A 15,653-nucleotide genomic window follows, 5' to 3' on the forward strand; every position below is an offset into this window, starting at 1 on the left:
AGGCACAACGTCCATTCATATAATGGGTTTTCTCGATAGTGGGGGCTACTGTACAGGGAGGAACGAGCGACAATCATATATCACAGAGCGTGGGCAGACAGAATCATGCACAACGATGATGGAAACTATCGTACAAGAAATAAACGAAGCCATATAATAAGGTGGGAGGCGAGGCGAGTCAAGAGAGCAGGAATCCGTTTACTCGTCTCAGACGAGCTGTCGAAGAGCATGACGTACTCGGCGTCCTGCGGCGCGACCATTGGAGAGGGGAGCACACGCGAACGGCTGTCTTCGTAGACAGCGTCGTCGGAAGAAGAAGAAGAAGAAATCGAGAGGATGGACGGAGCGTCGAGGAGAAGATAGAGGAGCCACCTTCCGAGCGCGGCGCAGATGGAACATAGATAGAGGTTGGCGAAGGGAGCTGCTCCACCGTCGAGCGAGAGGACGTAGTCTCGGCGAGGTTGCGGGGCATGATGATGGACGAAGCCGCAAGAGACTCGTCCGACGACTCGTTCATCTCGGCCACAGTGATACTGCACGTATGCATGAGCGATCTGTTTAATCACTGAGTATGCAAGACTACTTACTCGACCCAGATGCTGTTCCCGAAGAGATTGTTCTTGCCATCGCTGAGACGCCAAGAGCTAACGTACTTGCCGGAACCTCTGGCGCCTAAAGAAAACAGGTAAGAATACGACCAGGGGCAACAAACACTGCGCACATACCTTCATCTCGCCAGAGAACAGCTCAACTTCCTCACCAGCCTTGACGACGCCAATCATCACCTTGGCGGGGGCCACAAGGCGAGGAGCCATTCGGTCACCAGCGACGAACACAAGTTCCGTGGTCGCAGGCCAGTCCACCTCGCCGTCGTTGCGCATGCGCCATGATTTGACGAACTCGGCGCCGGGAGGGAAGATCTGGCCGTCCGGGATGTTGCTGTCTGAGACGAATGTCGCAAGGAGCGGCTTGGCCTGATCCTCAGTGTCCAGGTGGATGGGAGAAACGCTGCCAATCAAGTCGCTCAGGCAGCGCTCAACGAACGGCTTCTCCGCATGAGCGGCCTGCACAGAAGAGGCTCGCCAACTAGCGGGGACTGCTCCATCGCCGGGACGGGGTCCATCGTCTTGAAGGCTTCGTCTTCGACCTTCACCTCCTCGTTGAGCATCTCCCCAGGCATGGTCGAGGGACCGAGAGAAGTCAGATGAGAGGGAGGCGGTTGCAGGAGGTGCTTGAACACAGACGTGAACTCCGGCCACAGTTCTTGCCATTCGGTACCGACTGGGCTAAGCTTGGGGACAGACTTCGATGAGGACTCAGAAGACGCTGGGAGCTCCGAAGGGGTACACGCGCCCCCAAGAGTGTTCTCGGGCTCCAGGATGGGTGACGGCACCAAGGGAGGAGCAACCGGGTAGCACTCGCTCAACTCGACGAGGCGAGGGATGGACTCAACCGACGAAGCGAGCCCAAACTCTTCGCGCTGTGTGAAGGATGCAACCGGGAGAGGGGGCGAGCCGGGAATGCTGTACGGAACCAGCGGGAAATGGCAGGCAATGGGCGTAGAACGCGGCGACCCAAGGTTCGGAGTGAAAGCGGAGGCAGGGGTGAGAAGAGGCGAAGGTGGCATACGAGTCGGCTCGGGAGACAGCATATCGGTGATGACGCGGATGGGCGTCATGGACTGGGTGGGCGGCGACATGACAGGTCCGAAATGACTGGTCCAGTGAAAGGGGTCCAGCGGCGACTGGGCGTAGGGCGTGTCGGGTGTAGGGGACCTGTGTGGGAGAATGATGGTAGAGGGACGAAGCTGGGTGGATGGTACGGTGTGGAGGCTTCGAAAGTCGGCTCTGGGTAGGCAGGAGCCGAAACTTCTGGGATAGGATCCTCCATGGGCCGGGGCGTCGTCAAAGGCTCGCGATGAGCACAGGCACGTCACTCGTCCGCTTGACCGTCGGGATGATAGCGCTAGGAACCTTGACCTTGAGCATGGGGTGATGGATAGGGTGAGTAGGGATGGGCACGGCCTCGCAGTTCTCGCAAAGATCGTAGTCCGCACATGACTCGTGCATACACTACAAAGGAGTGAGCAAGTGAACGATGACAATGTCATTGACGAAATACCTTGTAACGAATGCCGCAAATCCTCTCTCCGCACGAGTTACAAGAAGCGAAGTGAATGGGGTCATTCGCCGTGTCTCGAACCTGAAGGCACCGATAACCATGTAAGCACGGGGGTGAGACATCAAATGGTTGATCACACATACCATCAGCATTGCGGGGTCATAATTTTGACGAACCCATGCTCAGGGTGCTGTTCAGGGGTGATCCTAAAAGCAAGGTCAACAACAATCTACAGGAGCATGCTCCTGAAAACATACGTGTAGCACAGCTGGCAAACGTCGTAGTCTGGGCAGTTGAGGCACTTCTGTAGCACTTGTAAGTCACCAAGCGATAGGAATAGATGGACAGTACGCACGTAACGATCTCCACGGATACGCGAGTCGCACATGTTGCACATAGCATTGTGGATGACAGGCTCGACAGGCTCGACGTTCACAGGAGGAGTGGTGACCGGGGGAGGTGGGACACTCCTAGTCGCGGTCGGCATGTGCTCATCATCGCCGCTGAACACGGTGTGCACGATGACTTCTCCAGGCTTCTCGATGGCGAAGAACTGGTGCTCGAGGTGGTGCTGGGAGCGCAGAGACGGCTTGGAAATGCAGTTCTCGCACATGTCGTAGTCCGGGCAGTCGAGACACTTGTGCCGGACACCGACGACTTCGCGGTCGCACACGTCGCAGATGACGTTCTTGTGGACCAGACGAGTGATAGGCTGCGACTGATCCGCGTTCGGACAGGAGTTGTGCGGAGCTTCATGGCTGCGTCGATGGTTGGCACGAATTCTGTCGTACTCGCTGTAGTCCCGGGGACGGGCATGGGGACGAATGCGTGGCGCTGAGGTGGCTCAGACGTCGGCTAGGGTCCGACATGCAGGACGAGCAAAAGTCGTAATCTACGAGAGCACTCAGTTAGGCCATGCCTGCAACTGAATGTACAGGGATACTCACCAGCACAATCAAGGCACTTGTGCCTCACACCTCGAATGGGATACTGCTCACACCCGTCACAATGGACCCCGAGGTGTTCCACTTCTCTGGGCCGTGGGGGAACAACTGGAGGCCGCTGCGCCTTGTCGCGAGCCTTATAGTACGCGGTCAACACCCGAGGAACCTTGATCGGGAAGAAAACGTGGGACACTCGTGCATTTGGCGCGTTTCAGGGCTGGCTACGCACGCGTCGCAGAAGTCGAAGTCTAACCCGAGATCAGCCAAGTATCGCGGCGGATGTCGTAATATACTCACCTGCACACTGCAAGCACTTGTGCCTCGTGCCCGTAACATTCCGCTGGTTGCAGCCATCACATGTGATACCCTTATGGACGGGGCGCTGGAGCATCAAAGCAATACGATTCTTGACGATAGGTATCGCATGAGGTCGATGTCAGATACCACTGGGAAGAAGGCGTGTCCCTCGTCGTGTGTTGCCCAAGCGGTCGGAGATGTCGCGCAGTCGCTGCACCAATCAAGATCTGCAGTGCAGTGAGAAATGAGCACTGCTCATGACAAGGCTCTGAGACATACCATCACACTGCAAACATTTAAACCTAGTACCGGTGATATCCCGCTCGCCACAAAAGTCGCATCGTATGCCCTTGTGGACCACTTCCTTGGAAGGAGACATCTTCGCAGTTGCCTGAGTGGGGTTAATGCTACGGCGGGATCCAACCAGGCGGAGGTGGCAGTGGAGGCAAAGGGGGAGTGCTGGCACGGGAAGACGTGGCCTCTGAGGATGGTGAGAACGGGCGTTGTTCGCGCCAGACTCCTGCTGGGAACGGAGGGAGAGGTGGCGGCGGCGGCGGGGACGATGCACGGGGGCGGCGGGGGAGGAAGCATAAGACCCGGAGGGGGAGGCAACGGGCGAGCAGGAAGCGGAGGCAGTGTCAAGTTGCTAGGAACTGGGGGTGGAGGTGGAGGGGGTGGTGACGGCACCCACCAGCTATGCGACTGAGGCCCTTGAGGGTAGAGGGACGGCAGATGTGTGGGAGGCGATGGCAAATGAGGCATACGAGGACCCCCGATGGTAGGACATCCCATTCCTCTCCAAAGGTCTTGGCCATGACTGAACGGAAGTCGCGGTTGAACTCGCCGACCAGTCTTTCGACCTCCACTTTGCCCTCAGAGACTGAGCAGCAACTGTCCACGTTGCCTGTGGGGAGAAGCGAAGACGGATCATCGAGGATGATGGACGACGCCCTCAAGGAGTCTGGCCGGCCTTGCTGCGCAAAGGGTGACATATCCGCTGTCGACACTGTTCGAGACAAAGGGGACCAGAAGCTGCGGTTACGCCGCGGGCGGGCGCCGCACAGCAGCTCTTCGCAGTCTTCATCGGGAGGGCTAGGCTGCGTAGGAGCACGAGACACCGGTCCCGAGAACAGGATGGGGGGTGGGGGTGCCACGAAAACGGGTGGAATGGGAGGCAAGTGCTCGCCAGATCTGGATTTCATATCGACGAGGGGGTTGGGGATGGCATTGAATTTGCTGAACAGAGAGTCGAAGGACATCTGCGAGGAAGCGTCGCTGTGCGGGGAGAGGTCTCCGGTAGACACTGGCTCAACGCCTGCTGCGACCTGCGAAGGCTCCGCAGCAGCCTGCGGACTCGACTGGGAGTTGGCCAGGAGATCGAAGAGTGATGGGCGGACAGTGCGACTGCTTACGGCACTGGCGACAGATGAACTGGTCGACATCGGCCGCACAGGAAGGGGTCGCCATCCAGCCGGTTCCGAAACCAGGGACGTAGGACGCGACGACTCCACCATCGACGTTGGACGCGAAGATGCGGGGGGCGTAGGGGGCATGATGTGGATGGAGGAGCGGTGGTTCGTACCCTCCCTGATGCGCTCTAGCAAAACCGGCGACCTTCCCGGAGATGGCTGCGGAGCTCCCTAGCTGGAGCAGCAGGTGGGGCAGAAGCGTCTGAGTCCTGAGCGTCGGGTGAAGTAGGCAGACACTGGGTCTTCGCTGTATGGTTCGAGATTCCTGACCATGCTGGGTGTCTTGTGGGGTGTCTCGTCGAAGACGGAGAAGCGAAGGAGTGCAGCTGGCCATGAACGTCCTTGATAATGGGTGACACAGCGACCATAGTCTTCCGCGGAGTGGACCTCTTTGCCAAGGAGGATACGAGCGGAGGAAGAGGGGTTGGGGGAGAAGAGAACTCTTGAAAGATAAAAGGAGTGGGAGGAGGGGAAAACACGATACAGCTGCAATGCTGCGGTAAGTATGCGGCCTGGAGGAGCACGACGGACTGGAGATGGAGCCTACCTGGCTGAACAGCTGGTCGTAAGTGGGGAAATGGGCTTCAGGGAAGGAGAATTTGCGGGTTTCGTTGCGGTAGGTGGCCTTTACGGTGAAGGCCGCCATGACTGCAAAGGGAAGGATGGAGGGCGGGGCAGCCCCGGCGCGTCTGCACGCACCACTATATACCGCTGCAGACGCCCGTCGTATTAGGGTCGTGACGGAGATGACGCGTCTCAGTCACATGCTCCGTCGTCTCGACTCGACTGCTGCGGCACTGCCCGGTCCCGCTCTCCCTCTCAGCCGACTTCATGGCCGCTCCTGCAGACTATCATCTTCTTGCTACACTTAGATACGACCCCCAGCTCCTCAACGCTTCATGGAACACAGACGCATCGCCGTATCTCTTCCTGTCTTATCAACTAGAAAGACTTTTGGAGGCCTCCCGGCTGCACAAATGGCCCGTCCCTCAGGCGCTGTCTGAGGACAGCATGAAAGCGCATTGTGACAATGCTGTATCGGATGCGGGTGGTGTGTCACCTGAGGCAGCGTACCGGGTAACACGTGCGACTTTTTCTCGTTGTCGGTGCTGATGGCGGACTTAGGTTCGTGTTCTCCTCGACCACTCCGGCGCCCTCGCTGTTACTGCGGCCCCCGCCTTGTCTCTCTCCTATCCGGATCCATTGGCCGCATCGCTCTGGCTACCCTATGTCGATGCACAAGATCCCCCACTGTTCGGCCAGAAAATGCTCGAGATATGTCCTGATTCTGCTCCGACGCTATCAAGTCTTTTTACACGCACAAAGACCACTCACCGCCCCATTACACGGCCGCTCGGGACAGGTTCAGTCTCCCTGCGTTGCCATCAGACTCGGTGTTGGACGTCCTGCTGTTCAACGAAGAAGGCAGCGTCACGGAAACGTCCATACGAAATATCGCATTTGTGCGTGGGTCTCCCCCTCGTTGGACCACTCCAGCTTCCTCCACGGGCTGTCTCGCGGGGGTAGCACGTCGCTGGCTCATCGAACAGGCCGCATAGTTGAAGCGGGGATGCTGAGCCATTGAAAATTGATGACATCGGCGCTGGCGAATATGTACTTGCGTTCAATGGAATGGAGGGGTGCGGATTGGTCGGATCACTTCGAGATCTCTATGACGAACCGCCGGATTACGATGCGCATTGTGTAAGTTTTCTCATAGTTGGAAGGCATGCCATCCGCTAACGCGTCGGCTACAAAGCTCATTCGCCCCTATCTATTCATCGTGGACGCGATCATCAGCGTTTCAGCCAGGCTTGTGCGGGTGCGTAACCATACACGTTATATATGATTCATGACGTGCACTCTGAGCTCAGTTTCTAACATCAAAACTGCACTTCTGCGTGGCAGTGATGCTCAATGGCTCGCCATGTCGACGGCGCGCTCGTCACGACCGCGTCTGCGCGGGACGACGTGACGCGGCTGTGGCGAACTTACACTGCGACCGGGCGGACGGCACGCAGTGGGAGTGCGTCGCGCGCTGCGTCGATTTCGAGGGGCTGGTGACCACGTGCGCGCTCTCGTCCGACGGTGCGCTGCTCGTGGCGGGCTCGGAGCGGGAGGACGTGCAGGCGCATTGGGTGCGGGAGTGGGTGATGGGACGCGGGGATCATCGGCACTCGGTCGTCGCGAGGTCGTAATCTTTGCGAGTTTGTACGTAGGGGTTCGAAAGTGAGTCGCAACCTGTATTTCTGGCATTTTCCGCGAGACAGCGCGGTAGGGCACGGACAGAAAAACATTTGTCTCGGAATACATCCGAGTGGATTGCGTACGGAGTACGGAGTATGATACAATGAGTATGCTACAGTGTGAGTGCAAACGAGCGTGAGGAGATGCGAGTACAAACGAGTGTGGCAGGATGTGCGAGAGGAAATAAGAGGAAACGAGCGTGAGAGATGAGGACAAGGGAGTGTGGAAGTCGATGCGGGTGCGCGAGCGTGGGTGTCGGTGGGTGTAGTAGGAGCGTGGATCAGTTATGAACAGCGAAAACTTGCGAGTGTAGACGAGATTGAGTCACGAGACGGGCACGGTAAGATCGTTCACTGGATCTGGCACATCGCGCGAGCTTTGGCGGCGGCGGCGACGGCAGTGGCGACGGGCTCAGCGACGGCGGAGGGATTGGCAATGCCGGGAGAAGGAGAAGGGGACCGCGGTGCAGCGAGTAGTGCTGAGACCTCTTGAGAGCTCGCGGAGGAGATCGTGGACTACACTCAACGCTGTTAGTGCCCTGCGCAGTGAGCAGACTGGTTGGGGAGACACACCTGAGCGTGGCAAGGGTTGGAGTCTTCTGGCGGATGAGAGTACCATGCGACGTCTACCGCGTGCTCGTCGCAGATCATGCCAATGATGTCGTCAAGGAGAGGGTGAGTCCACTTGTACCAGCCGCTATGGGTCTCCTGGTTGTCACCGGCGGCATACACGCGCACGATCCGGATTCGGTGATCCCTGTCACGCTTTCCCTTCGGGTCTCTTTGAAGAATTATGTACTCGATCCCCCTACCTGTTCTCGGGTTGATCCGGAAGCCAATGCCGAAGATCTTCTCCGTATCGTGATGCTTGTTCATGTAGTAAATGAGATCGCCTGTGGGGTCAGCGTCCAATTTGTCCTCAACGATCACAAGAGTCTTGTTAGGCATACCAAGCCTGTCGACGGTCCGAAGAACGAAGTCAGGGATGCAGAGTATCTGGCGTCCATCGTCATTTCTCCCGACAAGTTTCCCGCTGGAGTTGTGTGAGCAGGGCTGGGTTGCAGACACAGCGCTTGGGCCCCGGGAAGGCTCCTCGCTGTTGGCGGAAGGCGTCGGGTCCCGGTCTGGGCCAGAGCCACCAGAAATGTGAGCGTCGTCCGAAAGGTCGGTCGTCGGCTCTGGCTGGGGGCGAGTGGTACGAACTGAAGCAGATTCCACAGCAACTTGATGGTCATCGTTCGATGTCTCAGTGGCATGCTCACCAGCAGAGGTCGTGGAGTCGACCTGGATCCCGTTCGGAAGATCTGGAGGAGCGTCGAGATAGAAATTCGCCGCTCCGACCTGCTGGATGTGGAGCCACCTCTGGAAGTGTTCATCGCTTTGAAAGAGACCATCTTTGAACATGCTCGGCCTGATGTCCAAGAGATCGCGACATTTAGGTTGACCCATGAACAAGAACGACTTATCGGGACGGAAGTGGGGGCTGAGCCTGGAACTGACTATACCATCGACAGTAGATTCGTTGGGCGTATCAGCGCGTTTGATGGTTGACCCTCTTGTCATAACCCACTCGGACTGTCGCGGCCTGGCCGATCGAACGAGAGCTTGATGCTTAGTTGCAGTGTGAGCGAGAAACGTATATAAATGACCAAGTTATCTGTGACTCACCTGAGAACCGACGTTATGCTGGAGTCCCGGCTGTACGAGGGAGTGGTCGTACGTCTCCTTGATCGAGACGGCTAGCTTGAATACCTCGCGCTTCACAATTCACGATTCGAAGTGGTCAAGATACATTTGGGGGGATGCAAACGAAAGACCTCTCACCCTCATATCATTTTTCAAGTTGTTGAGTTCAATGATCAGGGAGTTGAGCTTCCCGGTAACTACATGTGCATCAGGGAACGTGGGGCGTTTCTTCGAGTTTCTAAGAAGTATGATTAATACAGAGGAATAATACAAATCAATATTAAGCACACGTACCGTAGGGGCTAGCAATAAATGCCAACGATCAGATGGTTGAGTGAAGAACTGGCAGCCGTGAATTGGCAAGGAGGTAGTAAACAAACATACAATTCGCTTCTTGCAAAAACGGACCACACTGGCAATTTTTTCAACCTTGCACTCGAATTCATGGTTGAACTCGAAGACCGGGCCCTCAGCGGTCACGCCAGCGTGGTGAGGAGTCTCAGTCGGCTCGGGCTCCCTACAGGATTGGTGAGCGATGGATTGGGATATCAAATGAAATGGCTTGCCTTCCTGAGGCGCCCCTCTTGAAGGGTGGTCCGGTGTTTTCGCCTGGGGCTTTTCGTTTCTTACCCATGGAAGGCGACGAAGCAAGGCGATGACGACGTCGGGAGTTGGAGAGCCGCCAGAGGTGGGTCGGAGTCGGGTGTGGGATTGGTGTGGGAAGTCGGGTGGTAGAAGTTAGAAAAAAAACGGGCATAGAATGGGGAGGCACGTAGCGGCGCCTTATATGTGCCCACATAGAACAATGGGAACGGCACACCATTGTGTGCTCGTAAGGGAAGTGGTCAGTTCAGAATTGCGGCCCGCGCCCCGGCTGGCTGAAATGTGGTCTTCGTGGCTGTGCTATCTGCTGCACGTGCATTTAAACACGTGATTAACCGAAATGTCAGCGAACTTTCGAAGGCGCCCACATTGCAGAAACCAACCATCACCTCTACGCCACTTGCCCTATCCACCCACTCGCCTCTCCTGCATCATGGTCATAGTTAGCGCATTCAGCAGACGCATGGATTGGAGGTTTCGTATTCACCCACAAGTCCTTGATGCACTTGTGTATGAAGGCTTACGGCATGGATGAACATCTCCTGGACTACGAAGACGCGATCCTCGCCAGTATCAGGAACTATATAACCAGTCTGTACTCTCTGGAAGATCCCGACTTCATACCCTTCCACTTCAACTCACCCGACACTACGTCGGCGATACGAAACGGTATATCTTATCATGCCGACTCGCCATCGTGTCACCAGGCATGGAGAGGCCAGACCTTGCCCTTGACTCTGCCACCAATGCCTTTGCCAACTTCTGGTACCCTCCCGCTCTCCGAGGCTTGAAGAGTTCCAGGACGTTCAGTACGTTCAGCTTTGTCTACCTCGACATCTTGAATGTATGTCGTCAACTGCTCCTCCTTTGATGGTCTGCTCACGAATCTCCACCTTAGACAAACAAGTGCTCGGAGACGTCAACTGAGATTGAGAAGAACTGCATAGCGCATTCCATTATCCCAACTTTATCCGCTGGCTTACGATAGCGAGAACACCAACCGATTGATTCCCTATGTGGTGAGTACATGGTTCGAGCACCGCAGGCACCAATTCATTGCCATTCTAGGCTCCGCGGCTGCCAACCGTGTACGTGTTCAGAAAAGGTCCACCGACCATATGTCCTCGAGAATCCCTGGTATGTTCACGACTTCAATGCTTGTTAACAACGCGTTGACATTTTGGTTCCTCAGCGTCCGTATCCTGCACCTCTTTGGGCATCAGTATGGCCCCGCGAGTCATAGCTGGCTTGACACGCCGTGCCGCCTTGTGTCATAACTTATCATATTTATGTATTAGAGCATTGCACTGTATCTAGTCCCGTTATTTTCTTTCTTCGCCTGTTCTTCATCTGACATCGCCTGCTCGGCTCTTGTAAAGCCATGGATCCGACACGTTGTTGACTGCTGAGTACACAAAGTTGGTCTCCCTGTCATATACACTTCTTGAGCTATGCCCTTGGATCTTAGTATGACCTTGTGCTTAGTATTTTTCTCGACCACAATCGTGATGGTCCATCTCAAAGCTCATTATGTTCATCCGGTGTGACGATGGTACAAATACACACATGCATGTATTACAACAAAGTGAAGCGTCACTACAACACAGTTAAACATGAGGCGATACCGACAGAGGACAAGATGTAGCTAACGAAAGATGCCCGATGCACTATAGTACAGGAAGAAGAGCAGTATCGGCGGAACGAAAGCACGGACATCACTGGAGGTTGAACACCGCAGGCAGGCTCCGCCAGAGCTCCCTCCTCTTTTTCTCCGCCATGACGACGATCTCACGCGTGCACGAGGCGCACGGGAGCTCGCTGAAGAGGCTGTCGAGCCGCATGCAGTCGTGCAGGATGTCGAGCGGGTCCTCGAGCGAGTTCGGCGCGTTCTCCTGGAAGTACCTCCAGCAGTCCCCCCGCGCCTTGGTGCACCCGCGCGAGCCGCGCGGGCACCGCGTCCCGAACACGTCCGTCCCGATCGCGCGCGTGTGCGCGGCGAGCAGCTTCTGGCCGCGGACGAGGCGCATCAGGTCGCGGGTGTCGAGCAGGCGCCAGCGCGCGGTGCGCGCGCCGAAGCGGAGGCGCTTGCCCGGGTCGCCCGCCCGCACGGCGTCCCAGTCCGCGTCGGGGGAGAGCAGCGCGAGGGTGTAGAAGGCGGCAGGGAGGATCGAGGGCACGCCGTGGTCGGACGCCGGTGCGGATCGCGGACGCGGGCTCGGGCAGGCGGTCGTCGAGGTAGAGGCCGGCGACGCGGCCGTGCACCTGCAGCGCGTGCTCAGAGCGGAGGAGGACGGCCTCGGCGCGGCGGGCGTCCCACTGGGCGAGGGTCTGTGGCCAGTCGGCCTCGAGGGAGGCGATGAGCTGGTGGCGGAGAGCCTCGCACTCGTACTTGGCGGCGAGCTTGAGAGCACCTTGGACGAGCACGGGTGTGTTGGGTTGAAGCGCTTGTATGCGGTCCCTCTGAGGGTGAGGATGGAGAGTTGGGAGATGGGAGAAGGAGATGAAGGGCGAGGGCGGGCTCACAGTGGATCGTAGAACATGGTGAGGAAGCTGACGAGGTCGTCGATGCTGTCCTGCATCTGCACGTGCACGACGCGTCGTACACCTCTGCAATCTCCGTCGCGGACCCATTGGAGAGGAGTGGGGGAGGGCAAAGAGATCGGCGAGCACGGGGGAATGTCGAGCGAGAACGGACTTGTGGACCGGAAATGTTGGCGTTGGCCGTCTTGGGTGAGCCGGAGAGGACGACGTTGCCGTCGTCGTAGTAGAGCGTCGGATGACGCTCGCTGTGTGGCAGAGAGAAGGATAGGAAGAACTCTCCGAATCCGAGCCGCCTGGGTCATGTTGATGCATGTTGTCCGCCATTGGGAGGGAGCAGAGGAAATGGTGGCGAGACGTCAAAGGCGCTATGACCTGCTATGACGCGTGTGACCTGGGTCCGATATTGGGCGCCTGAGGGCGAACGCACGCAGCGAGCGCTGCCTCTCGGCCTCTCCTCCTCCCAACCACCGCAGGACACGCTCCCACTCCAACGTTTATAACATGAATGAGACACTCTTCTGTTGCCCCCCGAGTGATTGGCTGGTGACCCATGGTGTTCTCAACAAGGACTGGCCCGACAACACCGTCGACAGCGTTATTACCTTTCTCAAGCAACCTCATGACGATGGGCAAGCCGTTCTCGACGACAACGGTTGGGTTGACATCAACGCCTCCAGAGCCGCCGAAGATGACGAGATGACAACATTTTCGCACTTCGAGCAAATCGCCAGCGTGATCGTGCAGGCCGTGAAGGAGATACACCCCACCGCTGCCTTGGTCGCCCGACCATATATGAACTCCACCCCTGCCGTCAAGGGCTATCAGTCCCACCCTGACTATCGCACCATCCTTAGACTTCGCGATGACAAAACCCCCTTCCGTGCAGTTTCCTTGGGAAGAACACTCCTTCAGATACGAGGTCTTCCGACCGCCTCAAACAGATGCGCACACCGAACGATGAAGCAGCATGCAGGTATGCTTCAGACGAGATCACAGCCACCGCGACGATCGCAGAGTTCAGACTAGGCAAGTCTACCGACGACAGGATGGATGTGAGTGGAGTCATATCCAATCGCACCACGACCTGTTGCTCATCGTCTCATAGAACGAAAGGAAGCTGGTCCAGGCAGCGACCGAAATCTTGTTCAACGATCCCTGTAGACGCTGTGTCAGCGGCATCACCATTGAAGGCAGCAGCCTCCGTTTCTTTAAGTTTTTGCGCTCCCATGTCCAGTGCTCGACTGGCTTCAACTTCCACAAGGTGCATCCCCTTTTCGGAGACTGCCGCCCCGACTGTGACTGACATTCGTGCACAGGAACCACGACAACTAGCGTGGTTTTTCCTTTTTGCGATGTATGGTTCTATGGAGGCCCTCGGTTATGACCTCTCGGTTGAACGCATCCCCTCCGAGGCTGACGACGGCACAGCCAGGGCCAGGTATGACTTCCGTTATTCAACCGAGGGCCGCATGTTCCAGACAGACGGTGATCCCATATCGGAGGAAAGAGCACACAAGATCGTGTCCCGCGCGACTCGGGTCTGGAAGGTGAAGGAAATTCGCACAAACAACGGACAGATATTCGAGCCCTTGGAGTTCCTCCCTGGCGAGAAGGTACTGAAGGACGTCTGGTCGTACAGAAACGCTCTCTTGGAGGGCGAAATCCAGGCCAAGATCTTCAAGGAGCTACGCGACGGCGCGGAGGAGGCACAACAGTACTTTCTCACTATTCTCGTCGACCACGTCGTCTTGCTAAGCAACGGGGAGCGGGACATCACCCCCATGTGCCCAGGAGGGAAAATGGTGGAGTGGACACGATCTGACTCTCCATTCCTTTCTCGCTCCAGATCGTCCATGCAAGCTTGTTCAGACACGATGTCTGGCCAGAAGCCTGCAAATCCCGAGGGCAACGCACTGAAAAGTAGCCTCTGCCGCAAGCACGTTCGAACTGTCTTTGAAGGGTGCTGCAAGAGTGTGTATGAGCTGAGCGACGTCTCCAACTTCCTCCGATGCGTCACCGGTTGCGCAAAAGGTACGTCTTTCATTTCAGGCTTCTGGAATACCATTTTCAATGACGAAAATCACTTCAGCCCTGGAATTTATGCAAAAAGCAGGCTTCGTCCATCGCGACGTCAGCGCAGGAAACTGTCTCTACGATCCAGTCAAGAACGTAGGCAGGTTGGCAGACCTGGAGTATGCTAAGCCACACAACGCCATGTCGGCTTCGGAACCCAAGACGGTGAGTATCACAACAGCGGCCACTTGGAACGTGTCGTTGATCGATTCCTAGGGAACTCCGGATTTCATGGCCGTGGAGTATCAACTCAAGGACTGGTTATTTTACGAGTGGGACGTCCCTTCGGACCCCACCCTCACTGGACGCACACCCCATCCTCCGTTCATTGTACACCACCTCCACGATCTCGAGTCGCTCTGTTGGGTCTACGTCTGGTTCTTCCACTTCCGCATCCCTCACCAGTCAATCGTCAAGCTTCAGGAAACGGGCGTTGACATTGTGAAGGATCTCCACAACAACATCGACCGGAGCTCGAGGGAATACTTCTTCTGTGGCGTGAACGGAAATGGGCCGCGAAGCGCCCTCATCACCCGACCCTGGCCTGGGGTCAAGAAGTTGCTTGGATTGCTTCGCCCGCTTTACCCATCCCATCCTCCCCTCCTGGCTCCCATTGGGTTCTTCATGAAACTACAAGAGGCCTACATGACTATCCAAAAGGCAGACCTGGTGCAAGCTCCCGATGAAACCTGGCGCCTGCCTGTCTCGACCACGGTCACCGGCGACCTCTACACGTCGTTCGGCCAACTCATGCGCGACGCCCTCGATTCGTTGGGCGAGGAGCGGCTGCCCGTCGAGAAGTTGAGCAAGATGCTCGACCTCTGCTCGCCGGTCGTGACGGCGGACACGGCCGAGGTGGACAACGATGAGGGGGCCGAGCCCGGACAGCCGCCGCACAAGAAGCTGAAGATGCTCAACAACGGTCCTGCCGCTGGGAGGAAGAGGGGAGAGTGACCGGATCGATGCCCGGTGCGAGTTGGCGTGTTCCGGAGGGCGGTCTCTTTCATTGGTACGCAGTGCACTGTGTTGTCGATGATTGGCGGTCTTTCCCCCGGATTTCCAGTCTATCCCACGGCGTCTTGTACTCTGTAGTCTGCGACAGCTAAGACATCTAATAACACGTGTATGCGGCAAGACCAAGTCCGAATGTGCCCACGGCGCGCGACGTTGTCCCGTCATCTCAAACCCTTCGCGAGCGCACTAGCTTGCCAAGCCAAAAGCTCTCGAAACGCACGGACTTCAAAAGGGCACGGAGTTGCGGCACGCAGACCTAGTCTCCCTAGCATCCCAACGCAGACCCGATTCCGACGGAAAGTGTGCGACGCATCGCATTGCACGAGCGCACCACATAAACGACACAAAAACATGCACGTTCACGCGCGACGCACCGGTCTACGTGGGGCACACAGCGATCGAACGTGTGAAGCGGATAAATACCAACAAAGGCGGCTAGGCGGCGGCGGCTGCATGAGCGCGCCCCCAGCCGTTAATCTGCGAGGGAACCCAACCGGAGTCGGTATCAAGAAGGGCGGCGGAGAGGGGTGGAGGGGGCCATTGAGGTCCGTCGTGTGCGGCGGACGGTGGGGAGGGGATGTGCGGGAGATCAAGACATATGAGGAGTAGAATGTGCGGACAAGGGGCGCGCGGAAAGCAGGGGAGAACGTGGCGTGGTG

The 15,653-nt window shown here is 57.1% G+C and overlaps 5 protein-coding genes across 5 annotated transcripts; 2 read left to right on the top strand and 3 right to left on the bottom strand.

Moving 5' to 3' along the window:
* Nucleotides 1-207: 207 nt before the first annotated feature.
* BXZ73DRAFT_104766 (uncharacterized protein) lies at nt 208-5,477 on the bottom strand (the record flags this gene model as incomplete). Its single annotated transcript, XM_048016013.1, has 16 exons — nt 208-216; nt 278-533; nt 588-672; nt 722-1,008; nt 1,071-1,775; nt 2,298-2,327; nt 2,379-2,425; nt 2,477-2,879; nt 3,295-3,313; nt 3,363-3,447; nt 3,510-3,589; nt 3,642-3,769; nt 3,829-4,064; nt 4,127-4,778; nt 5,067-5,317; nt 5,379-5,477. 16 exons carry the CDS (start codon nt 5,475-5,477, stop codon nt 208-210), a joined length of 3,372 nt encoding a protein of 1,123 aa, XP_047874448.1.
* Nucleotides 5,478-5,662: 185 nt separating this feature from the next.
* On the top strand, nt 5,663-6,408 carry BXZ73DRAFT_91978 (uncharacterized protein; the record flags this gene model as incomplete). Its single annotated transcript, XM_048026195.1, has 4 exons — nt 5,663-5,908; nt 5,957-6,137; nt 6,158-6,354; nt 6,391-6,408. The coding sequence occupies 4 exons, from the start codon at nt 5,663-5,665 to the stop codon at nt 6,406-6,408; spliced, it is 642 nt and encodes a 213-aa protein (XP_047874449.1).
* Nucleotides 6,409-7,428: 1,020 nt separating this feature from the next.
* On the bottom strand, nt 7,429-9,586 carry BXZ73DRAFT_80192 (uncharacterized protein; the record flags this gene model as incomplete). The annotated part of the gene is made up of 10 exons (XM_048023232.1): nt 7,429-7,593; nt 7,651-8,279; nt 8,340-8,576; nt 8,648-8,681; nt 8,746-8,835; nt 8,902-9,001; nt 9,058-9,065; nt 9,172-9,280; nt 9,394-9,545; nt 9,584-9,586. The coding sequence occupies 10 exons, from the start codon at nt 9,584-9,586 to the stop codon at nt 7,429-7,431; spliced, it is 1,527 nt and encodes a 508-aa protein (XP_047874450.1).
* A 1,495-nt stretch (nt 9,587-11,081) lies between these two features.
* Nucleotides 11,082-12,459, bottom strand: BXZ73DRAFT_91979 (uncharacterized protein; the record flags this gene model as incomplete). Its single annotated transcript, XM_048026196.1, has 5 exons — nt 11,082-11,450; nt 11,557-11,824; nt 11,890-11,945; nt 11,972-12,152; nt 12,335-12,459. The coding sequence occupies 5 exons, from the start codon at nt 12,457-12,459 to the stop codon at nt 11,082-11,084; spliced, it is 999 nt and encodes a 332-aa protein (XP_047874451.1).
* A 389-nt stretch (nt 12,460-12,848) lies between these two features.
* BXZ73DRAFT_80194 (uncharacterized protein) lies at nt 12,849-14,934 on the top strand (the record flags this gene model as incomplete). Its single annotated transcript, XM_048023233.1, has 5 exons — nt 12,849-12,959; nt 13,013-13,168; nt 13,224-13,938; nt 13,997-14,145; nt 14,197-14,934. 5 exons carry the CDS (start codon nt 12,849-12,851, stop codon nt 14,932-14,934), a joined length of 1,869 nt encoding a protein of 622 aa, XP_047874452.1.
* Nucleotides 14,935-15,653: the final 719 nt, after the last annotated feature.

Source organism: Epithele typhae (assembly GCF_022376455.1).
Source record: "Epithele typhae strain CBS 203.58 chromosome Unknown BXZ73scaffold_55, whole genome shotgun sequence".
NCBI lineage: Eukaryota > Fungi > Basidiomycota > Agaricomycetes > Polyporales > Epitheliaceae > Epithele > Epithele typhae.